Source organism: Lynx canadensis, chromosome B3 (genome assembly GCF_007474595.2).
Source record: "Lynx canadensis isolate LIC74 chromosome B3, mLynCan4.pri.v2, whole genome shotgun sequence".
NCBI classification, from domain to species: domain Eukaryota; kingdom Metazoa; phylum Chordata; class Mammalia; order Carnivora; family Felidae; genus Lynx; species Lynx canadensis.
This window is the reverse complement of record NC_044308.2, coordinates 4,533,834-4,558,948: the sequence shown is the minus strand read 5'-3', so window position 1 is coordinate 4,558,948 and position 25,115 is coordinate 4,533,834. Positions and strand designations below refer to the sequence as shown.

The 25,115-nt window shown below is 45.7% G+C and overlaps 1 protein-coding gene and 1 long non-coding RNA gene across 4 annotated transcripts in view; one reads left to right on the top strand and one right to left on the bottom strand.

Annotated features, from left to right (window-relative positions):
• Positions 1-1,604: 1,604 nt before the first annotated feature.
• Positions 1,605-24,759, bottom strand: LOC115515467. 3 transcript variants are annotated; one of them, XR_003969286.1, is made up of 5 exons: positions 24,577-24,759; positions 21,779-21,949; positions 19,195-19,335; positions 9,055-9,179; positions 1,605-1,928 (listed from the first exon to the last, which is right to left on the bottom strand). It is a non-coding gene; the product is annotated as an uncharacterized LOC115515467 (long non-coding RNA). The 3 variants fall into 3 exon arrangements; XR_003969287.1 differs by lacking the exon at positions 1,605-1,928 and adding an exon at positions 7,737-8,040; XR_003969288.1 differs by lacking the exon at positions 9,055-9,179.
• The window catches only part of ZNF592 (zinc finger protein 592), a 53,211-nt gene continuing 52,066 nt past the window's right edge, over positions 23,971-25,115 (top strand). Inside the window, exon 1 of the mRNA XM_030317308.1 lies at positions 23,971-24,506. Coding sequence (XP_030173168.1) covers positions 24,427-24,506 — 80 coding nt within the window. The 5' untranslated portion in view covers positions 23,971-24,426. The remainder of the gene's footprint in view (positions 24,507-25,115) is intronic.

The window sequence follows — 25,115 nt, the reverse complement described above, 5'->3', positions numbered from 1 at the left end:
CTTTATTCACACCTATTTCACAAACTTTAGATGTCATGTTAAGTATGATTTTCTCAGAAATCCTGTTATACTCTCAATAATCATTTTTGCTCTTAAGGTTTAGGTTGTGTTAGCTCTACAGTTTGTCTCAGCTAATGTGCAATTAGTAGGTGTGGACATGTTGTTTCCACATATGTGTTATTGTTTATGTGTTAAATTGAAATGTATTGTGTTTATGTTGTATTTTAATTCACAAAAGTAGATCAGTAATACAATTCAGGAATTCAATTAGTTAGCTGAAAGTTAATTAAATCAGTATGCTGAATACTTTTAAACTCGGGGGGGAAAAGAACGTTGTAAGTGAAACATTAACCAGGAATCCAGTGCAAATAAATACACAGCGTGACTCGGTCTATGCTGGGATTGGGTAATCCACAAACATGATGAATTATGATGAGTAGCTTAATGGGAAAATTGCTAATAAGAAATATGATAAACCTCTAAGACATATGTTTTATTAAACTGGTAATCTATTTTGCCCTGGTTCCCAGTATATTATGCTATAAACCTTGGTCAATAGTGGCACCAAAGCCAATTGAAGTCATAGTGCCATTAAAATTTTTTTTTTAAATATTTACTTACTTATTTTTTAAAAAATTTTCTTAATGTTTATTCATTTTTGAGAGACAGAGAGACAGAGACAGAGCATGAGCAGGACAGGGGCAGAGAGAGAGGGAGACAAAGAATCCGAAGAAGGCTCCAGGTTCTGAGCTGTCAAGCACAGAGCCCGAGGCAGGGCTCGAACCCACGAGCTATGAGATCATGACCTGAGCTGAAGTCGGCCGCTCAACCAACTGAGCCACCCAGGTGCCCTGTAGTGCCATTGTTAAGAAAACCTCAGTGGCCAATCTGATAATCAAAACAAAATTTTTCTGGAAGAAGAGCTCACAGAATAGTGCTTCCTAATGACATTGATAACATTTTCCCCTAAACATAAGGAGAAGTGGTCAAAACTATAAAGGCATCCTTTAAAAGGTTGTATTTTTTAAAGCCAAAACAGTCACATTCTGGCTCTAAGAAGCTTTGACAGTCAGTCATAATGTTAATAATGATAAATTTGCTTGGTAAGAAAGCTAAATAAGCTTTGGCAAAATTCCTTTATCAAAAGATATCATTGGGGGAAAAAGATACTGTTGACATTGCATAATATCGATGGTATAGAAAGTGGATGAGCACGTTGTGTGGAGTTTGTCGAGGGCTGCTGGGAGAAAGTCATCCAACCATGCTAGGACCTGGAAACCTTTCTCATTATTTCCCCCTCATTGTCAGTGATCTGATGAATTAGTTGTCTATTTCTGCATAACAAATTACCCCCCAAACTTAGAAAATTAACACAACAGGGCGCCTGGGTGGTTCAGTCGGTTAAGCGGCTGACTTCGGCCCAGGTCACGATCTCGCGGTCCGTGAGTTCGAGCCCCGCATCGGGCTCTGTGCTGACAGCTCAGAGCCTGGAGCCTGTTTCAGATTCTGTGTCTCCCTCTCTCTGACCATCCCCGTTCATGCTCTGTCTCTCTCTGTCTCAAAAATAAATAAACGTTAAAAAAAATTTTTTTTTAAAAAGAAAATTACAACAAATATCTCACAATTTCTATGGGTCAGAAATTTGGGGCCATCATGGTTGGGTGGTTTGGACTCAAAGTCTCTCATGAAGTTATAGTCAAACCGTCCAGAGGGACTGCAGTCTCTTCTGAAGGCTTAACTGAAGAACGTTCTGCTGCCAAGCTCCATCCTGTGGCTGTTGGTAGGTCTCAATTGTTCTTGGGTTATTGGATTGAAGCCCCAGTTCCCAGCTGGCTGTTGACTCGAGATCTCCCTCAGCTTCTTGCCATGGGGGACCTCTCTTTAGGGCAGCTGCAACATGGCAGCTGGCTTCCATCAGAGCAAATGATCTAAGAGAGAAAGAACCAGCTCAAGACAGGATCACCAACGCATCCTGATTTTGCATTGAAATTCCTGCATCTTTGGTCCCAGGTAAAGCAGGATGGTTGGTTGCTCTATCAAAACAAAAGTCAGTGGTTTTTTTGTAGCCTAATCTCTGAAGTGACATAGCATCATTTCTTCCCTATTCAGGAGTCCAGTACAGACCCAAAGGAAGGGGAATTAAGTTCTACTTTGAAGGGAAGAGTATCAAAGAATTTGTGGGCATATTTTTTAAACCATCACATCTGGAGTCCAGTTTCATGCAGGAAAAGAAAGTATTACAGAGAAACTCGACTTCCTAACATACTCCCTATCCAACTTCTCTGCTTCTGTAAACACCCCTTCCTCCTCTTTCTCTGTCAGTGAAAGAGGCATCCCTCCTCCTGTCTAAAGCTAATCTTCCACCGGCCAAGAGTTTATCTCTTCCACCTCTCAAAACTTTTCCCCTTAATCACTCCTTCTCTCCCTCAATTCTTCCCCTTAACTTCTATTTTCCTAGTATATGCTCATGTTCACATATATCTTAAAGACTTTTAGGCCGAATGCTTTATGGAGGTATAACTTACCTATAGTAAACGTGAAACAGTCGGTGCATACAGCTTGATGAATTTCAAAGGATACACATATCCTTTCCTCATCTATATTCTTCTTCATCACCTGAAACCTGGTTTCTGCCCCCATCCTGGGATCTGAACGCATAAAATAACCTTTTAAGATGCCTTTCGGCCTGTGGGTCCCCCGTTCAGTTTGCCTCCTGCCCCTCTGGCTTGTGTTCTCGTCTCCTTCAGGACTCTTTAGCTTACTCCTTCGACGGTGAAATCCTGCACCACTTCTCAGCCTACGACGCCTCTGGGTGATTTATCTGTTTTCATGACTCCAATTACCTTCTCTATGCAATTCACTTCTCCACTATCCATAGCTCTGATCTCCTCCTGGATGTCAACTTTTATGTCAACTTGCTTCTGGACATCTGCACTTGGGTGTCCAACATACACTTCAAACTCACTGTGTACCAAATGTCACATCTTCCCATCCTCACTACTCTCCCACAAAAGACCTGTTCTTGGGGCACCTGGGTGGCTCAGGAGGTTAAGCATCTGGCTTCGGCTCAGGTCATGATCTCGCAGTTTATAAGTTCGAGCCCCACGTTGGGCTCTGTGCTGACAGCTCAGAGCCTGAAGCGTGCTGCAGATTCTGTGTCTCTCTCTCTCTCTCTGCCCCTCCCTAGCTCGTGCTCTCTGTCTCCTCTCTCTCTCTCAAAAATAAATAAACATTAAAAAAAAAAAGACTGTTCTGGGCACCACCCAATCACAAAAGTAAGAAATCTAATTGTCATCCTTGATTCTTCTTCTCACTCACTTGCCAAATCCAGTTAGTCACCAATCTTGTTATTCTACTTTCTGAATATCTCTCTTATTCATCCACTTTCTCCAACTCCACTGTCACTACCTTGGTTCATTCTACTCGTCTGACGGTTGCGATGAACCCCCTAACCAGTCTTTCAGCCTGAAGTCTTGCCCCCCTGTCTTGCCTCACTCCAATCTCTTCTCCACACTGCAGCCAGGGTCCTTTATTCAAACAGTAAGTTTGATGATGTTACTTCCTCACATAAAACCTTTCAGTAGATCTTCCTGACTTTCAGGATATGGTCAAATTCCTTAGCATGCTACAAAGGGACTTTGTGCTCTGGCCCCTGCCTACCTTTCCCTCTGGTCTCACTCTCCTCCCAATTGAGAGTATGCACTTCCCCGAATGCTGCATACTCTTGCTTTTGTGTCCTCGGCTTCCTCCCCCTGAAAGTCTTCTATCTCACCCAACACTTTTTATTCCTCCTCGCCTTTCAAGTTGAGCTCGTGCATCATGTCCTCCCGGAAGCCTTCATGGCACTTCTACCTGCATACTCACCATCTAATTATGTACCTGTCGCTCTCACCAGACCATGAGTTTCCTGGGGGCAAGGGCCTTCTAACCTATCTTTTTACCCCCAGAATATTACGCGAAATAACACACAAAAGAATTGTCAAATGATGAATGGAGATGTTAAGGCCGGGAGGCTCAGCTCACCCAGAGACAGATGGATCAAGCCAGACTCTAAGGATAAGATCACCTTCCCTCAGATAGATGGGGATGTTGGCTCACAACATGTGCTCAAGGCTGAAAGAGGGTTTATTAAAGTGAAAAGCAGAAGACATAGTCCTAGTCTTGAAGAACTTTCAGTATCATTTGCAGCAGGAAAAAAAAAAAAGGTTAAAAATAAAAGGTATCTTTAAGAAAGGAAACAAGGGGCCCCTGGGTGGCTCAGTCCGTTTAAGCGTTTGACTTTGGCTCAGGTCATGATCTCACGGGTCGTGGGTCCGAGCCCCATGTCGGGCTCTGTGCTGACAGCTCAGAGCCTGGAGCCCTGCTTTAGGATTCTGTGTCTTTCTGCCTGTCTTTTTGCCCCTTCCCTGCTTGTGTGCATGCTCTCTCTCTCTCTCTCTCTCTCTCTCTCTCTCTCTCTCTCTCTCAAAAATAAATATAAAGATTTAAAAAAAAAGAAAGGAAACAAAAAGTTAAGCATAACGGTCAGCCTATACATTCTATAGAAAGTCAGAGAGGAGAAAGGATCTTTCAGACACTGCTTTGGTCAAAGGAGACTTTCAACTGGGCCACAGTTGGGCCGGCATCACACGTGGAAGGGGAAACATAATGTCCATCACAAACCAGAAATGGGGTTAGGTGTGGGGCGCTTTCTTCCTGGGAGCTTACGGTCTTGAGTCTGTTGCTCAGACAGACTGAGCAACAAGTAATTGGGATGAAAAGAATCGGTAAGGAGGAACAGGACCTAGACAGAATAATATAAACTGGGTGGGTATGGAAACGCTTCATGAAGTTTCCCTGCAGTGTTACAGTGGAAACAGTGTGTCTTATGAAAATGATTCAGATATTTAGGACAGATGATTCCAGAGGAGATGAAGACATAAAGCCTAAGGCATTAAATTTTCCAAATGAGGGACTCTGACATGCTATGTTCGCTCCTCACTGGGCTGCACATCTTCCCAACATAAAAGTCTTTTAAGACCCCATCAATCACAAGGGCATGGCCGGTATTTTCTTTCATATATAGCCTGCCGGCCTGCCTGAAGGAAACATCTTCTTATAGAAGTTGAGTTAGACCCACCTGGCTTTTAAATCACAGATCAACCCCTCACTAGCTGTGTGATTTGGGCCAATGAGTTAAGTCTTCTTTTTTTTTTTTAGTTTATTGTATTTATTTATTTAAGTAATCTCTGTACCAAAAGTGGGGCTTGAACTCACAACCCTGAGATCAAGAGTCTCATGGTCTTCCATCTGAGCCAGCTATGTGCCCCAAGTTAACTCTCTCTCTTTTTTTTAATGTGTATTATTTTTGAGGAGAGAGAGAGAGGACAGCATGAATGGGAGAGGGGCAGAGAGAGCAGGAGACACAGAATCCGAAGCAGGCTCCAGGCTCCGAGCTGTCAGCACAGAGCCCGACGTGGGGCTCGACCCACAAACCGTGAGATTGTGACCTGAGCTGAAGTGGATGCTTAACCGACTGAGCCACCAGGTGCCCCTTGAACTTTGTATAAATGGAATCTTTTACTTCCAGCTTTTGTTCTACATTATGTTGTAAAATCTCTGTCGTTGGGTGTAATTACTGATTGTTCTCTTTGCTCTGTAACAGCAAACTTTTCTTTAAACAAATTTTTTTTTTTAACGTTTATTCATTTTTGAGAGACAGAGAGCATGAGTGGGGAAGGGGCAGAGAGAGAAGGAGACACAGAATCCGAAGCAGGCTCCAGGCTCCGAGATGTCAGCACAGAGCCCGACGTGGGGCTCCGACCCACAAACCGTGAGATTGTGACCTGAGCCGAGGTCGGACGCTCAACTGATTGAGCCCCCCTCCAAGGCCACCACCCAAAATAACCATGATCTTACCAGTTTCTCCTCGACCTTCCCAATGAAGGAAATGGTGGGTGGAAGGAGAAGGTTCCTGTATAGCCCTGTCAGGATAGGAAGTGGTCTGGGAGTATCTAGACAAACCAGTGCACAGGCCACACTTTTCGGTGTGGCCTGGCTCTTCCCTGGTGCCACCTCCTGAAAGGATCTCTCTGGGTTTGCTGGAAGGACACACCCAGCCAGCCTCTTCTAGGTCAAGTCAGGGGCTGAAGAGAGGAGACTTTCAGCTTGGTGGCTCTGGACATCAGAAAGCCTGGTTTTTAAAAGATGCAGCGGTTCTGTGCAACATGGGCTGTTGGGAAGAAATCTCATTCCCCCGAATTAAAGGTGCCTTCTATGCAGAGAGATTTACTAGAGTCAGTCACATCTCCCTGGGAGGCTTTTGGAGAGCTCTCTTTAAAAAGTCCTGGACAGCTGCTGGGGCAGCTGGGAGAAGGAAATGCCAGCCTTCTGAGTTGGTAGGCGTGTATATGCTGTGGGGGTGGGGGTGGGGGGACACCAGTTTCCTGTTTGGCCATTGTGCCCTGGCTAAACGAGGAAAGGGAGCTTGCTGTTTGTTCTATTGGTTCTCAGATAGGAGAGCGTGTGTTGTGACTGTGGAGGTCCTGCGGGTGAAGATTTGAGAGTGTGGGGACGACCTGAGCCTCTCGCCTAAGGAGGGCTCACACCTCCTCCGTCGCTGATGAGCTGCCTTTGGAGCTTCTGCAGTTTTACAGTTAATCATGGGGAAACCAGAGGGACTCCATGTTTAGAAAGACTCTCCCTCTGCTGTTTTTCTGCTAGCCCCTATTTATTCATGTTCTATATCTCACCTTGCGTCCGAATCAACCAAAGAAGCTGTGTTCCCACTCGGAGAGGGAAGCAAGAAAGTTAATCATTTTCTGAGTTTTGTCCTAGGCCCCCAAACGCCTGATAACATCTAAAAGCCTGGATCCCAAACACGTTCCAGGACATTAGCTTCGAACAAACCTCAGCCCATGGTGGCATCCACACCCCCTACCTCCGGTTATTTATGAAATAACACCTATTGTCCACCTGCACTTGGCTTCGAGCGGTCCCTTCCCTGGATTCCTGAAGGAACATGTGCCCCGGACCCCTTTCCAATCTAAACCCCTAAACCCAAGCGAGGAAGAGACTCCCTCTCCTTTCCTTCCTGCCTCTCCCAGACCTTCGTCTGCTATACTCTGTCATTTACGCTATTCAGTAAACTCTGCTCTTACTTCCTCCCGGCCTGTGTTTGTTTTCTATCCTGCACAAAGCCAGAGACCCTCTTGGCTGGTCCTGCGGGACCCACTCTGCGTCCTTCGATCTGGCCTGCCTACATCCTCTTGATGTTTTAAAGGATCCTATGGGAATCTGTTGAGGCCGTGATTCACCACTGGAAATGTGGTTTGTGTAAACCTGGATTTGGATATAATGTTTTCTTAATGCAACCACATTCAAAAATATGATCATTAGCAATCATTTATATATGCACTCAAGTCATAAAAAAAAAAAACACCATTTACCTAAAGGCTGCTATGTAACCTGTCTTCAAGGGGCTGCTGCTGAAACTCTGCCTGATGCGGCCACTGCTTCCCTCACCGGTTTGATCTGACGTTCCTTGCTAATCCCTCACCCTATAATCCAGGCATGTTCAAATATGATGGGAGGGGGGGTTGGTTAATGAGGTAAACTCTGGAGCCATGCTATACCCCTTCCAAACAGTGTGACTCTAGACAAGTCACGTTAGAGGGTCTTTACATCTCTGTGCCTCAGTTTCTTCACCTGTAAACAGGGATGGTAGTATCTAGTGTTTTATTATTATTATTATTATTTTGGAGGTAGAGTAAGCTTAGAATGTAAACCACAAAAATAGTTCCTGACACTTAGTAAATACTGTTGTCATTATCAGAACGTCCGTCCATTTGGAGGCCTGACTATGCTTCTTCTTCTTCCAGACCCTGTTTAAGTGTCATCTGTTGTGGGAAGCCTACCCAGACCTCCCCGGGGCAGAGCTAACACCCGTTCATTGTTCCACGCCTGTATTTTATACGCACTTTTATATGACTTCTATTACACGGAACTTCAACCGTGTTCAGTTTTCTGAATCAAGAAGAAGTCTTCATAGCCTGACATAATCTGAAAAGAGAGTAATCGCTGTACGAGAGACTCTTGCTTTTATAAAGAACAGCTCACCAGAAAACAGACTCTTCACTGTAGAGAATAAACGGGTGGTCACCAGAGGGGAGGGGGGTGGCAGGGGGGGGGGAAATAGTTAAGGAGATTAAGAGTACGTGTATCGTGTGGCTCAGTTAGGTATCCAACTCTTGATTTCTGCTCAGGTCATGATCTCATGGTTTGTGAGATCGAGTCCTGTGTCGGGCTCTGCACTGTCAGCACAGAGCCTGCTTAAGATTCTCTTTCTCTCTCTCTCTCTCTGCTCCTCCCCCCCTCCTTCTCTCTCTCTCTCTCAAATAAATAAATAAACATTAAAAAAAAGAGGGGTGCTTAGATGGCTCAGTTGGTTAAGCGTTCAACTCTGGGTTTTGGCTCAGATTGTAATCTCACAGTTCGTGAGTTCAAGCCTCGCATTGGGCTCCACACTGTCCATGTGGAGTCTGCTTGTGATTCTCTCTCTCCTCTCTCTGCCCTTACCCTGTTCACTCTCTAAGTAAATAATAAACTTAAAGAAGAAAAAGAGTACCGTATCATGATGAGCACTGAGTGATGGATGAAAGTATTGAATCACTCTATTGCACACCTGAAATTAATATCACACTGTATGTTAACTATACCGGAATTGAAAAAAACAAAGAGTAAAAAAAAAAGAAGAAGAAAGAAAGAATAGCTCATTAACCCATTTGAGTGTGTAACCAGTGAACTTGAACTGAACTGGTGAAGGAATATTTTCAGGGAGGAGTACTTCCTGTCTTGCGCCGGCCTATTCCCAATTTGTCAACATCCTGCCTCGTAGCTCCCACCATTAACCGCACAGCCCCAAGGAGTAATGCCTGATGCCAGTGTCCCCTCTCACCCCAGAGGTCCCAGCCACAGGGAACCGCTTTCGGTTCCACAAAAGGCCTCTGGGCCTTCCCTACAGCTGCTCTTTCAGTCCCGAGCATTTTTCAGCCCTCCCTTCTCCCTGTTGCTTACCTGTTGTTCCTTCAATCTTCCTTCTTTCCTCCACCCCTGAAGCCTTCCCTTATCTCCGGAGATGGAGTCCATTATTCTCCCAGGCGGCCACTCAGATCCTCATACTTCCCCTATCACAATGCTCACTACGTCAAAAAAAAATTTTTTTTTAATGTTTCTTTATTTTGAGACACAGAAAGACAGAGCATGAGTGGGGGAGGGGCAGAGAGAGAGGGAGACACAGAATCCGAAGCAGGCTCCAGGCTCCGAGCCATCAGCACAGAGCCCGACGCGGGGCTTGAACTCACAAACTACGAGATCGTGACCTGAGCCGAAGTCGGATGCTTAACCGACTGAGCCACCCAGGAGCCCCAACACTTAGTACATTTTACTGTAATGTTTTCTCTGGGTTTTCTGCTAAACTGTCTCTCTCACAAGCCAGGGACTATGCCTGGAAGACTAACCCCAGGCACAGTCCCTGACCTATAGTTGATGTGTAGTAACTGTTAAGAACGAATATGAACAAGTGAATGAACAGAAGGAATGAATGCTTGGTAGCAGGTATCCACCTGCATGACATTTCCTGTCTTTTTATCTTTCTAAGGAGTTCCCTGCACCATGGGGCTTAAAAAAAAAAAAGAAGTCATCTCTCAAGGATAGGATGGAAATGGATTAGGAGAGCCATAATGGAAACATTTAAAATTTCAAACTAGAAGGGCGCCTGGGTGGCTGTTAAGCGTCTGACTTCAGCTCAGGTCACCATCTCATGGTTCGTGAGCTTGAGCCCCGTGTCCAGCTTTGTGCTGACAGCTCAGAGCCTGGAGCCTGCTTCGGATTCTGTGTCTCCCTCCTTCTCTGTCTCTCCCCTGCTCACGCATGCTCTCTCTCAAAATAAACATTAAAAAAAATTTTCAAACTAGAGACTCTCAGGATCTAAGTTTTCTCCCACTTCCTTAAAAATCCAGCCCTGGGGTGCCTGGGTGGCTCAGTCAGTTATGTGGCTAAGCATCTAACTTCAGCTCTGGTCACAGCCTTACGGTTCGTGAGTTTAAGCCCTACATCTAGCTCCTTGCCGATGGTGCAGAGCCTACTTGGGATTCTCGCTCTCTCCCTCTCGCTCTCTGCCCCTCCCCAACTTGTGCATGTTCCCTATCTCTCAAATTATATAGACTTAGAAAAAACCCAGCCCTTCCCAAATTCAACATGTTTTAAAGGAAAGAAAGGTAAAAGAAAAAAAAAACACGATATAGGCAAAATATGTCAATGCCAGAATGTTAAGTATGGTTTTCTCTAACCCTGTGTTCATTGACACAAAGGCCAGTAGCCACATGGGTCACTGAGCACTCAAAGAGGGGCTAGTTTGGATTGAGATGTACTAGTACAAGGCACATTCCTGGATCTTGAGGAGTTAGCATGACAAAAGGAATTTAAACTATTGGTCATATTGATTACAAGTTGAAATAATAGTAATTCTGATATATTAGTTAAAGAAAATATATTAAATTTGATTTCACTTGTTTCTTTTCACTGGTTTTAATAGGGCTTCTAGATGATTTAAAATTGCGTTTGTGGGGGTGCCTGGGTAGCTCAGTAGGTTAAGCATCTGACTTGGGCTCAGGTCATGATCTCACAGTCTGGGTTCAAGTCCCGTGTTGGGCTCTGTGCTGATAGCTCAGAGCCTGGAGCCTGCTTCAGCCTGGAGCTTGTTTCCCTCTTTCTCTACCCTCTCCCACTCATGCTCTCTGTCTCAAAAATAAACATTAAAAAAACCTTTTTCGTTAAATTGCATTTGTGGGCATATAGAGGTTAGTTTGCAAGCGGGGTCGGGCGGCTACCTCCTTTCTGCTCAGAGCTGTTTTTTTCAGTGCTTTCCTGGTTTGCTAGATGCCTTTGAACCCTGGCGTTTTCTCCACTGCCTTTGGTGTGACCTCTGGGGCTAGCACTGTGGTGAGGCAGCAGGGTCTGCTCCCTGTGTCCTGACCTTGGGTCCTGTTTGCCCAGATACTTACCACAGCTCTCAGTTTCTGTCTCTGGCCCTGACTTGCGACCTGAACATAACTCTACACACTTCCCTCTGGGCTCTGGTTTGTTTTTGGTTTTCTCCGTGTTCCCCGCGTGTGGAAGTTCGGCAAAAAGAAACAAGGTCTGTCCTTTAGGCAGTTACTTTGAAATCACCTATCAGAAAATATTGATAGATGAAAAAGACACCACAAAATGCCTCAAGTCGGTAACTGTAATAAACAGCCTGTCAACATATGCAAACTGTTTCCCCTCCGTTCTCCCGAATTAAGGGAGGATCGCTTCTTCCACGAAGCAACCACCTGGGTAGAGGGTTGGGTGAATCAGTTGGTCACACAACTGTCCTGGGTCTTCAACTGTAACTTTCTTGGCCACAGCCAACGAATTCTCTCGCTACAGAAAGGTCGGCTCAGTTCTCTGGCTCAAGTTTTCCTCTATGTATAAAGCGAGGCTTTTTCAATCGTGCCAACTTTAAAAGTCCATATGCTTCTATGCTTCTCCATGTGAGTGGGAAGGAGAAGAATTCTAAATAAACACAAATCTCAAGCACACACATCTCTTCCAAGTCTTTTCCTTTCCTCGGCGCTGGCAGAAATAACTCCTCCTCTTCAGGAGTCTCAGCTTTTCTTCCTGTCTGTGGTGTAGGGTCAGTAAGCGTTGGCACTTTGGAGTCATATGACCTGGGTTTAAATCCTGGCTCTGTCACACGCTAGCAGTGTGATTTGGGGTGAATAACTTCGAGACTCTGTTTCTCCCCGACCCAAGGGGAGCCTTTAACTTCTCTGAGCCTCTGTATGGGGGGGTGGTAACATGGTCTTATGGAAAACACCTGGCCCAGAGGAGCTGTTTATTACCATATTATGCTTGATCATACCTCTGGGACCTGGGACCTTGTTCCTCCCTCTCCTGCCAGCACCTACAATAGCTGCCTTAAAAAATTATATATATGTATAAGTATGTAAAATATGTATATATATGTATATAATATATGTACCTTTCCTGACTTTTAGAAAGAAAAATATGCCTCATTTGACTCTTTCTCTGGTTAATGTCTTACTTTCCCCTTCATTTCAGCGTCAGTTCTTGGATCGCGGGTAGTTTATTGCCTTGCTCTTCTTTCTTTCTTTTCTTCTCTGTCATGTGTCATGTGCTCTGACGCTATAGTGACCCTCAAGACACTGCTTGAGCAGCGACCGGTCGGTTGGCAAATCCAGCGGTCGCCTGTCCGTCCCGTTCTTCCTGACTTCACTCAGCACCCACCGCCCCTTCTTTCTAATATTTTTTTTAATGTTTATTTTTGAGAGACAGAGCATGAACGAGGGAGGGGCAGAAAGAGAAAGGGGGACGCAGAATCCAAAGCAGGCTCCAAGCTCTGAGCTGTCAGCGCTGAGCCTGATGTGGGGCTTGAACTCATGAGCTGTGAGATCGTGACCTGAGCCCAAGTCGGACGCTTAACCGACCGAGCCACCCAGGCGCCCCTCGCCGCCCCTTCTTTAGATGCATTTCTTGCCCCGGGAGCTCTGATGACCTCCCGAAGTTTCCCAACCAGGCAGATCAGAATCCCTATAAAGTCATGAGCCCTGAATGATCTCTGGCAATCTTGTCACCTGCTCTGCTCACTGCCTGTCCCCTCTTTAAAATAAAGTCACGACTTGTCCTCTGTCCTCAGACCTCCCGCCAGCCCCTTCTCCCCTCCCCTCCCCTCCACCACAGGTGGTATGGTGACACTCCTCCTCCCTGGCCGAGCCTGCACCTGCAGCCACACCGCAGTAAACTCCTCCCCTCCAGCACATGAGCGGAAGTGGCTTCCCAGCTAAAGCCAGACCCTCCACCTCTGCCCTGGAACCTTCCTCTCTGCCACCTGGGCACCTTTAGGGGAAAGAACAGATCATCAGTGATTTGGCTTCAGCCTCTCCCACTCCACTATTTCCTCCCGGCAGCATTTAGGATCTCGCCCATCTTAAAAAAAAAAAAAAATCTTCCTTGCCCTCACTTCCCCCTCTAGTTACTGCTTTCTCTTCCTTCCTCCATTTTGGCCAAAGATCTTGAATTCGAGCCCATGCTCTGTGCTTCCTCCTTCTGCTCTCCGCTCCGGTTTCTGCCTTAAGGCTCTGCCGAGGGCTCCCTCCATGCCTTGAATTCTAAGTGTTTTATTGGGATGTAGGATTCTCTTAATGATGAGGGTGAAGATAGTACCATCTCTGTGAAACACCTGCAGGGTGCAGGTGGATTTAGCAAATTAGCCAAGGTCACCTGGCAGGGGTTTGAAACCAGCCAGCGGGGCTCAGAGTCTGTGCTGCTGACCCCCATGCCACGCTACTCCATGCCTCAAACTGGATGGGGCCTGTGCCCAGCACACTACGGTGCCTCGCATATGGTAGGAGACGGACCACCACGTTTCAATGAATGGACACATACTGTCGCCATGGTTCAGGTTCTTAATCTCTCGCTCTGAGAATACCAACTAATCATCGGGCACCTGGGTGGCTCCATCAGTGAAGCATCCGACTTCAGCTCAGGTCATGGTATCACAGTTCGTGAGTTCCATTCGGTCCCGCTTCGGGCTCGGCGCTATCCTCGTGGAACCCGCTTCAGATTCTCTCTCCCCACTCCCTGGTCCCTCCCCCCTCAAAAATAGATAAACATTAAAAAAAAAAAATCACCCACTGATCAAAGGTTCTTATAAAGTGCAGGGGCCAGGGGCACCTGGCTGGCTCAGTTGGTGAAGCGTGAGACTTTTGATCTTGGGGTTGTGAGTTCAAGCCCAACATTGGATGTGGAGATTACTTAAAAATAAAATCTTATTTTTTTTTTAATTTTTTTTTAACGTTTATTTATTTTTGAGACAGAGAGAGACAGAGCATGAACGGGGGAGGGTCACAGAGGGAGGGAGACACAGAATCCGAAACAGGCTCCAGGCTCTGAGCTGTCAGCACAGAGCCCGACGCGGGGCTCAAACCCACGGGCCGTGAGATCATGACCTGAGCCGAAGTCAGATGCTTAACCGACCGAGCCACCCAGGCGCCCCTCTTATTTTTTTTTTTAAAGGGCAGGGGCTGAGGTCTATGTCTATTTTTCTGAAAGAAGGTGTAGTTTTCGTGAATTTTTCATAGGAGTCTTTGTCTCCCCCCCCCCCCCCCCCCCGCCAAAAAAAGTTCATAACTTCTTGATTCATTCATTTCTCTGTCTTTGGTTTTATTTTCCCCAAACTCCTCCCTTATGTCCGGTGCACTGCCGTTAGATGACTCGATTGTCAATGTTTGTTTGTTTTTTTTAAATTTTTTTTTTCAACGTTTATTTATTTTTGGGACAGAGAGAGACAGAGCATGAACGGGCGAGGGGCAGAGAGAGAGGGAGACACAGAATCGGAAACAGGCTCCAGGCTCTGAGCCATCAGCCCAGAGCCCGACGCGGGGCTCGAACTCACGGACCGCGAGATCGTGACCTGGCTGAAGTCGGACGCTTAACCGACTGCGCCACCCAGGCGCCCCCGATTGTCAATGTTTTAATTCTGCCGCTGATAAAAACCTAAGAACAAATAACTTCCCTGCACCTGAAGAAGCCTTGAGTGCTTCCTCAGCTGACTGCCTCCAAGATAAGAATCAAACACTTCGGCCCAACGGCTGAGACTTTAAGTAATCAAACCCCAGGACATTTTACCAGTGCCTCCCTTCCATTTTTCTCCGACTTGAATCATCTGTCCAGCCAAGCTGCAGTCTTGTACCTTTAAAACTTCTGTTCGAACACACCTTTCGGCAGCTCCTCCGACGAGGATGTGTTACATTCCCGATCTAAGCCAGGACTTTGCCTGGGGCTGAGAATACAGCGATGACTACAACAGAGTCCTTACTTGTGGGAAACTGTCTAGTTTGGGAGACATATGTGAAAACAAAGTCCCCAAAATAAGGCATGACACATTTGTGGGAGTTATTCCCACTTAGAGGTGGGGTGGAGCCAATACAAAGCAGACTTTCTCTAAGCTCAACGTGTCTGTATTCTTTACATGTTTCTTTTCCAACAAGCATGCCTTAATTTTGTAACCAGGAAAAAGGTCTTATCAGGTAAAGACTATGATTAATTCAATTGGGAGCACCTGAGTGCCAAGGGGGGGGACTGTAACTGTCCAAGAATTAGTAAAATTAGGGGCACCTGGCTGGCTCAGCCTGTGGCACGTGTGGCTCTCGATCTCAGGATTGTGAGTTCGAGTCCCACGTTGGGGGTAGAGATTACGTCAGCAGATAAAAACAAACAAAACAAAAAAAGAATTAGTAAAATTAAGGAGGAAGGGACAACCAACCAGTAGAAAAGTGGGCACAATAGACATTTCCCGGAAGATGAAACATTTATGGTCAATAAATATATGAAGACAGGTTCAATCTCATGAATCGTCAAGAAGTAAAAATTGAGACCGCAACGCGATTCCATTTGATATCCACTTGGGTGGTGAAGATTAAGAAATCTGACAATCCCAAGTGTTGGCGAGGATGTGGGGGAACAATGGGCTCCCATAGATGACGCTGAAACTGTGAATCGGTAAAAAGCACTTTGGTAAACAGTTTGGAATTGAAACTGCAGAGTTGAAAGTTGACTTTAGCCTTTGACCCAGCATTTCTACTTTACATAAATACACAAGAGAAGTTCCTGCACTTGTGCACCCGTGGGTTTTACACACATCTTCTTGGCAGCACTTTTGCGAAAGCAAAAACCTGCAACAACGCGAACGTCCATGATCAGAGCATCGGTTGTATTAGCTTGCGTTCCTCAAAAGCAAAGATGGGGTCGAGGACTCGGGTGCAGGTTGTTTATCTGGGAAGTGATCTCGGGCCTCGGGAGGGAAGGAAAGAAGGGTGAGGCAGAGCAGGAAGGGAGGCTGACACGGGGCATGAGATTCCACGGACGCCTCTGAGAGGTGTACAGAATGCCTCCCAGAATTGTTCATCCGAAGGATGGGAGCCTGGGGCATTTATCTCTTGGCTCACATCCCCCTTTGGTCGAGGGTTAGCTCTCCTCACTTTCAGGCTGCGCCTGCCGGGCTGCCGAGAAGGCTCTTGTGGCACAGAAGGGCCTGAAGCAGAAACTAGAGACACCCAAGGCCTAACGCTCGCATCGGGAATTGTCAGTGTTGGGAGCTCACGAAACTGGCCACCACATGTTTGCCTAAGACCTGAGACGGGCCAAGGGGAAGAACACAGGGTGCCAAGAGCCTCTGCATCGAGAGGCAAAGTCATACTAGTATATTCACACTCCAGAACAATCTACAGCGGCCACAATGCAAATAAACTCGGTTACATGCAGCAGGCCCAGATAAATCTTAACAAAATAACACGGAAAGTGAAAAAGAAGTCCCAGGATATTATGTAGGGCACAATGCTCTTTAATGAAGAAACCAACTAGGGGCACCAGGGTGGCTCAGGTCATGATCTCAGTGTTTGTGGGTTCAAGCACCGCATGGGGCTCTGTGCTGACAGCTTGGAGCCTGGGGCCTGCTTCGGATTCTGTGTCTCCCCCTCTCTCTGCCCCTCCCCCGCTTGCGCTCTGTCTCTGTCTCTCTCTCTCTCAAAATAAATAAACATTTTTAAAAATTAAAAAAAGTAAAGAAAATAACTAAAATACATGTTTTGGGAATATGCATGCAGGTTTGCATACACAAAAATATAGATTTAAGTGTTTATGTAAATATATAGACATAAATTTCTAGAAATTAACCTTGTTCTGTGTACTTGAATTCTAAGGGGGAAAAAAACCGCAAAGGATTATTAAAAGAACACATCAGGAAATCCGGAAAGTTAATGAGAAAAGGACAAAAAAAAAAAAAAAAAAAAAAAGAAAATGGGCAGAAAGATACGAACAGATATTTCACAAGAGGAAATATATATAGCTGTTAAGTATATATAAACACATTCAATCTCAACTTTAAAAAATGTTTTTAATGTTTATTTAGTTTTGAAAGAGAGAGGGGGAGACAGAGGATCCGAAGCAGGCTCCATGTTGACAAGAGGGAGCCTGAGGAGGGGCTGGAACGCAAGAGCCGTAAGATCATGACCTGAGCCGAAGTTGGATGCTTAACTGACTGAGCCATCCAGGCGCCCTTCAACCTTTGTAAAAAGCAAGACTTTTTAACTTTAAATTTTTATAAAGCTGGGGTGATTTTTAAAATTGAAGTGTAGCTGGTGCACCGTGTTAAATTAATTTCAGGTGGACAACATAGTGATTCAACAGCTCTATACTTCACTCCGCTCGGCACAAATATGCAGCTACCATCTGTCACCACACAAGGCTATTACAATGCCATTGACTATGTCCCTTTCGTCCCCATGACTTATTCATCCCGCAGCTGAAAGCCTGGCCCTCTCTCTCCCCTTCATCTATTTTGCCCATCTTCCTCCCCCCGCCCTACTGACAACCACTGGTTCCTTCTCTATATTTAGGGGTCTGTTTCTGCTTTTTGTTTGTTCATCTATTTTTTTAAATAATTTTTTTAAACATTTATTTATTCTTGAGAGACAGAGAGACACAGAGCATGAGCAGGGGAGGGGCAGAGAGAGGGGGAGACACAGAATCTGAAGCAGGCGCCAGGCTCTGAGCCGTCAGCACAGAGCCCAACATGGGGCTCGAACTCGCAAACTATGAGATCACGACCTGAGCCGAAGTTGGATGCTTAACCGACTGAGGCACCCAGGCGCCCCTGTTCATCTATTGTTTTTTAGATTTCACATAGACATGATATCAGAGTCAGGGTAATTTTTAAAATTAATTTTTGATAATATATTTATTTTCTAGATAAAACTATTTTTAGGAGCAAGAAAATAATAAACACAAGATTAACCGTTGGGTTTGGGGGGGGGATATGTGTAAGTTGTCAATTCTAACTTTTACAGTGGATGATCAGTAACAAAAGAGGGTCAGGCATGAACCAATGAAGGGGTTCGACCCATGGATTATATTTAAACCAAAGCATCTTGAAGTCTAACAAATAAGATTATATGGTATAATAAATATATTCATAGGTACCTATAAGATATACTGATAACATGAAGGAGGGAGCTAGGAGATGCTCCCTCACACCTGGGAAGGGCAGAGAAGTTTGACCAAAGACGTGACAGCTAATGGGGTTAAAAGAATCAGGACAGGGTTGCCAAATTTGGGAGAAGGTGGAGGGCATGGCAGGGCATTGTAAGTGGAAAGAGCAGCATGAACAAAGATATGGGAATGAGAGACAGTGTGGCGTGGCCAGTAAACTACAGACAATTAGTGTGGGTAGAAAAGGAGAGCGGGAGAGGGAGAGGTGCGTGAAGGACCGAGAAGGTTCAAAAAGGTCCGTCGTCGTAAGGAGGTGAGATGGTTTTCCACATTGTAAGCAAACAGGAGCCTTGGAGGGTTTTAAGCAGGATACTGACGTGATTCATTTCAGGAAGATTCTCACGGCAGAGCGGAGGACTGCTTGGAAGGTGCTGGGGGCAGGAAGGTGTCACGATCTTTGTCCAGGTGAGAGATGTGCACGGCTTAATAAACTCAGGAGCTCTGGTGTGTGTGGAGGGGCATGTGTAGTCTAAACCAAGAGGTTTTTAAGATGTGGAATGGGCAGAATTTTATTTCCCTGCTCTTCCATGTTTTTCTTTATAACACTTACACTCGTGACATATTTACTTATCTATGGTCTGTTTTCCTCCCCACCAGGATGTAAACTGCAGGAGAGCAAGGATGTTAATTTTGTTCCCTCCTCAATCCCCAGGGCCTAACAGTTCCCGGCACATGATGGGTACTAAACAATTATTTGTTGAAGGCATGGAGTTTAGCTAGGAAGGAGAAATACAGGGTAATAGCCAATAGGGGAAGAATTTCCAGCACTCTAGTCTAATTTAGCTCCTGTCTCTCCTTTTAATCTCTTCCAGAGCTCAGTCTCCAGCTAAGTATTTGGCAAAAAAAAAAAAATAAATAAATAAAATAAAATAAGATGTGCCTGCTTCTGCCTCTCATCCTTGTCTCAGCCTCAGTTAACAACCTTTCCTCTTCCCTCCACCTACCCTCCCTGCTCTCTAGCTACCTTCACTTTTTATCTCTGGAAACCTTGGTTTTCTGGGTTCCCTTAAGATCCTTGGCCATATGCTTAGACAGTTCTTACGTTGTTATAGGATCACATACCTGCTAGATATTGTGCCTTTGTCCTTCCAGATCTACCCTCCATCATTTTCCGGAGGCTGGCCTTGAAGGACAACGTCATCAGGGCTCACTTGCCCTTAGGCTTCCTCTCGGGTTCAGCCAGTGGGAGGCAGCACAGGAGATCTGAGGGCAAGAGACAGACAGGGGTAGGGCTGTATTCCTGTACGTAGGGCTGTATTCCTGTACGTTCCTATTGGCCTTCCCTTTCCATCAGCTATTGTTCTCACTTAGCCCTGGGTTTCCTCTCTTTGCTAGCCCTGGGGTGCTTCATTACCCCTTGTTGGCTTCCCTCAAACGTGCCCACATCTTTGCACACTGTCCCTTCATTAACTCTCTTCAGTTACACATTTCAGAGTAGGCCATCTGTTTCCTGCTGATCTTGGCTGATACAAAAGCAAAAATACAGAATGGTATCTTTTTTAAAAAGTTGAGATATGATTCACAGAATTCACCCGGTTAAAGTATACAATTCTGTTTCAGGTTCTTAGTATGGTAGAACAAATTGTATCTTTTTTCCAAATAATATGTCATTAAGTGTTTTCCAAGTTACCCCTTTCTGCTTACTCAGTGGTAAGTTACACAATGTTACACACCGTAAATTACTTCAACTTTCACTATCACAAAAAGGCAGTAGCACATATTGTGAGTGTGGACGTTCTCTTTGGGGGAGGATTACTTCCCAAGGAAAAGTTTCTAGGAGTGGTATTGATGAATCAAAAGGGAGCCATATCTCTTTTAAGGCTCTTCAGAAGTAGCGTCAACTGCTTCTTAAAAGGATTATACCAATTCACATTGCAACAGCTTTTTCTGAATACAATCATACCATCTTATTAGCACTGGAAAGTGTTTAAGATACATATATTTTGCTAATGCATTATGTGATGTTACCATTTGAATTTCTTTGATAGCCATTCCAATCTTAAACCATTTAAAGCCATGTTTAGCCAAATGGGAGTGGAGGGACAGTGATTTTGAGGGGATTATAAAATGGATCCGTGACGGAAGAAGAATGTTAAGATATACGCATACAGAGTCGGTCATACTGGTCTATGAGCATTAATGGCTCTCTTAATAGACTCTCTGGAATCAACACGTTCCATTCCCTCTGATTAAACATAATGACTACTACCTGTGACCTGCTGAACGCTTTGGATTAATGAGTTCATCTGTGGAATTCCAACACACTTCTTCTTACTAGTTGAGTTAGATGCCTAATGGGAGTCTGTTGTGTTTGGTCCCAAACTTGCTTATGACAACTGTATGCCAGAGTGTAATTAATTTAAGTTACACAAACTGATGAAGCATGTGTATAAAGAGAAAGAGTTGTTTCTATGAAATGTCAGTTGAAGGTTTAGCTAATGACCAGTTGAAAACTGTCAAACCGGGGGCGCCTGGGTGGCGCAGTCGGTTAAGCGTCCAACTTCAGCCAGGTCACGATCTCACGGTCCGTGAGTTCGAGCCCCGCGTCAGGCTCTGGGCTGATGGCTCGGAGCCTGGAGCCTGTTTCCGATTCTGTGTCTCCCTCTCTCTCTGCCCCTCCCCCATTCATGCTCTGTCTCTCTCTGTCCCAAAAATAAATAAACGTTGAAAAAAAAATAAATTAGAAAACTGTCAAACCAGGTGTGGGTGAGACAATTACAAAGGATTTTTTTTTTTAAAGAAGAAGCCTCCACTTATATTGCTTTTCAAGATGTTTTAAGTCCTTAGGCAACTTTAAAATATTTCTTAATGTTTATCTATTTTTGAGAGAGAGGGAGAGAGAGAGAGAGAGGGGCAGGGGAGGGACAGAGAGAGAGAGAGGGAGAGACAGAATCTGAAGCAGGCTCCAGATTCTGAGCTGTCCGTACAGAGCCCAAGGCAGGGCTCAAACCCATGAACTGTGAGATCATGATCTGAGCAGAAGTCAGACGCTTAACAGATCGAGTCACCCAGGCATCCCAAGTCCTTAGTCAACATTAAAGAAACAAATTGGAAAGCACAGAAAATATACCACAGATAGGTTTTATGTGAGATAGGGCTCAAGAAAACTGTAATCAGCACTGTTCCTCAAAGAAAATGTTTGGCTCACATCAAAAGATTGGCAAATGGGTGTTCCTTATAGGTTTTAAGTGAAAATGAAATGTTAAGGCATGTATTTGCCATTTTTTATAATTCGCTGAGTTAATACACTTTCCCATTCAACTGCCAAACTAATGAGTCAGATCCAGTTTGTTTGGGCAGGGATAAATCCTTATTCCCCAACTTTGTTTGCTTGTTTGTTTTCATAGGAGGTCAGGTAGGAGAGAATGTATCCTGGGTGTTCCAGAAGGAGCGACTTACCTAATTGGTGAATTTGGATCTGCCTGCCCTCAGAGAGTGCAATCTTCTCTAAGCAGACACAGTTAAAGCGGCTAGGCCCCCTCAAGGTGAAGGTTGGAGTTTTGGGGGAGAGAATTTTAATTCAGGGAATCTTAAAAAGCCTACGGGTCATCAGCTAAGCCACATTCTTCAGTTCAGCTCTGTTGGTGATGGAGTTATTTTCATCTCCTCATTGGTTCTGGACTTTGAAGAAAGGGGTGGTACTTACTGTCTCTATGATATTCCAACAGTGGTAAGACAGCTTCTATGGACTGTCACAGTCAAGATACATTTTTTTCCCCCTTTCATTGTAGTCTGTGATTCTGTTCATTCAAATGAAAAGTTGTCTCTGGTTTACACGGTAGTCCGGCCTTGTCTGAAGTTCAATCTGTATCTCAAGCTAGACAAAGAAGAACACATTTACAGCTGCTGAGAGATGCTGGTGTCAGGAAATATTTGCTAAGAAGGGAAGAGGAATACAAACATGGCTTGTGCCAATCCTTCTATCCCCACCCCCACCACATCCCGAGAGTCTCACCTGTCCTGTTGATTTCTGGGACATGTAAACATGGCAAACTTAAGGTCACAGTCTGTATGGCTAGTTAAATGAGAACTGCAAACATAGCAGGGAATAGTCTAGCCTCTTTTCAACATCCTTTGAAGCATTTTGTAACCCTATAGTGGGTTATAAAATCAATGTAGTAGGTTCTGACTGGTATTTCAAAAGAAATAAAAATCATGAAGTTGAAAGTCTCAGCCAGCAGTGCATAAAGTAACAGTAATACTTCATGAAACTTCTCGGAGGTGTGTACGTGTGTGTGTATATTCTGGGTTGAGATGTGAAATATATTTCGTATAGAAGGTCAGAGTCAAAAACGTTGGCAAAGAACATTATTCAGCAATATGAGAAGGAAATACTGTCATTTGTGACAACATGGATGGATCTTGAGGGCATTATGCTAAGTGAAATAAGTCAGAGAAAAAGATAAATACTGTGTGATCTCATTTATCTGTGGAACTCACAGAAAGTTCTAAAAAACTTTTTTTTTTTTTTAAAGCCCTGGTTTAAGGTGCACATTTCTTCCTTTCAGCTTCGCTCTTTGCTAATCTGTTCTCTCTGAAAATCTGGTGCCTTGTGAATAAAAATTGTAGTGATTAACAGGCAGAGAAGCAAGGGCCAATTCTCATTCTGTAAGCAGCTGGAATGCAAAATACGGTTGCCCCTGCCTCACTGCTCTGAGTCAATCACATGTCCAACTATCATTACGATAGAAGGGCTGAGATCCAGAACCTCATTAAGTAAGAGGTTACAGGAAAATTTACTTTGACATTTATCACCTGCACAGCTCAAGGGCCAGTGGTTCTTGCCAGCCACAAATCACAAAGGGTTCAGCTTGGCATTTAGGACTACGGTCCCATCTTATTTTTCCAGACTGGGTCTCCTACTTTTCTCTCCCTTGAATCCTATGCTTCAACCAAACTGACCTGCTACTGTTACTGGACTATTCCCTCCAGTTCTCACTTTGTGTACCTCCTGCCTAAGGCAGCCTCCTCAACTAGCCCATCAGTGCTGACCTAAGTCCCTTCCATCCTTCAAAGATCCCTTTCCAATCTCCTTGATTCCTCTTTTCATTTTTTTAAAGTAGGCTCCATGCCCAAGGTAGGGCTTGAACTCATGACCCTCAGATGGATAGTCACATACTCTACCGATTGAGCCAGCCAGGCTCCCCTCCTTTCTTGATTTCTAATAACTCTTTTCAACTCCGCAAAGATCTTAAAAAAAAAAAAAAAAACTTTCTTAAAAATGCTTTAAAATATCATTTTTCCTGATTTAAAGAGAAATAGTAATGTACTGTAAAAACAAGAAAAAGAAGACATCACAGAAAATAAAAATCCCATTTTTTTAATCTAGCATGATATCTATACGTGATATGCATAGTACGTGTATATATTACAAGCTAGTATTATCTTATGAGGTGCTTTTCAATTGCTGATATTTTCCGTATCATCGATCTTTTTCTTCAACATGATTTTTAATGGTTACAAATAAACCATAATTTATTTAACAGTCATATAACACTGGGTGCTTTGTTTTCACATATGGTGCTATATTTGGGGGGAATATAGATGGGGTGGTATCCAGGCTATAGTGACAAATTTCCTAAAAGCGCACAGTGGAATACCGGGAATAGAAAATTGGGGCCAATAGGATAATTACGAGAACTGTAAATTAGGAGAAATAATTGGAGCAATAGGATAATTAGGAGAATTGGAAATGTTGGCAGGTAGGCAGGGTTTCCCACTTTAAGAGGAACAGGGATCTGAGCCAGTTGCGCTGAAGTCTGAAAGGGCAGTAACCTCAGAAGGCCTATGGATGACTTTAGGGTCATCTAGGCAGCTGATGCATGGAAACATGCAGGGCTCAGTAGGCCTCCTCCCCATCTCAAAAGATTTCTGTTTATGCATGCATCCTTGAAGTCTTGTAGGAAGAGGTGTGTCCCTTCTCTGATTTCTTCCTCCCTCTCCACCACCCCTTCCTCATTTTCCTTTTCTGCGATCTTGCGCCGTTAATTACCCCATCTCTTATCCCCCCGCCCCCCCAGCTCTTTTGAGAGCTCCACCTCATGCTGGGTGAGGGGGCTGGGGTGGGGGAAAGAGAAAGAAATCACCTGTCTCCTTTACTTTTACTACCTCTTGAACTACAGGCCTCTCCGGCTCATTGCCAAACGTCTGGAAAGATCACTCTTGACTGCCTTCGCCGCCGCGCACTCCTTATCCGAGCGCTCAGCTCGGTGCCTGGCGCACAGCGGGCCCTGGCTGGAAGTTAGTTCCGCCCCTCTCGCAAACTGGCACCTCTTTCCTGGTTCTTCAGAAGGAATGTCTCCGTGCTCAGCAGTGGGTGTCCGCGGTCGGAGGCACCCTGACCCAGCTGCCACCTCAACGCCGCCTGTTCCCAGGTGCGCTGGGCTCTGGGAAGGTCCCGCCGGTCACCCGCCTGGCCTTCCGCCCGCTTCTCTGAGTTCTCACCTTGCACGGCCGGGGCTCCCCCAGTCACTCGGACATCTCCCAGGTCTAGCCCGGGACGCCCCGCTGGCCGGTCCTCAACTCTGCTCGCCGCGGGTCTCCCGGTTCTCCCAGAGGCGACGCGTCAGCCTGTCCCCCCCGCCTCCAGGCCCGCCAGCAAGTCCCCGCGGCCCGCAGACCCTTGGGGCGCACCCGCTGAGCGCCTGGCCCGCGCCACCGCGGCGTCCCTCCATGTGCAGCCCCTCGCTAGGCCCCACTCCGTGCCAGACCCAAGTGACGAGGACGCCGTCCCGGCTCCGGAGGCGCTCGGCGTCCGCTGGGGCGACACGGCCGCGGAGGCAGCCCGGGTCCCTCTAGCGGGAGACGGCGGCGCCTGCTCAAGGCCCCCGCCCGGGAGGCGCGGCGGAGGCCGAGAGGCCCAGGGCGCGGGGAGCGGCCTCCCCGGTGATCGGCTGGGCGGGCGGGCGGGGGGGGCGGGGGGGGGCGAGGGCCCGGCCGGGGCGCGCGGGGTCGGGGGTCCGGCCCCGCTTGGCACCGCCCCC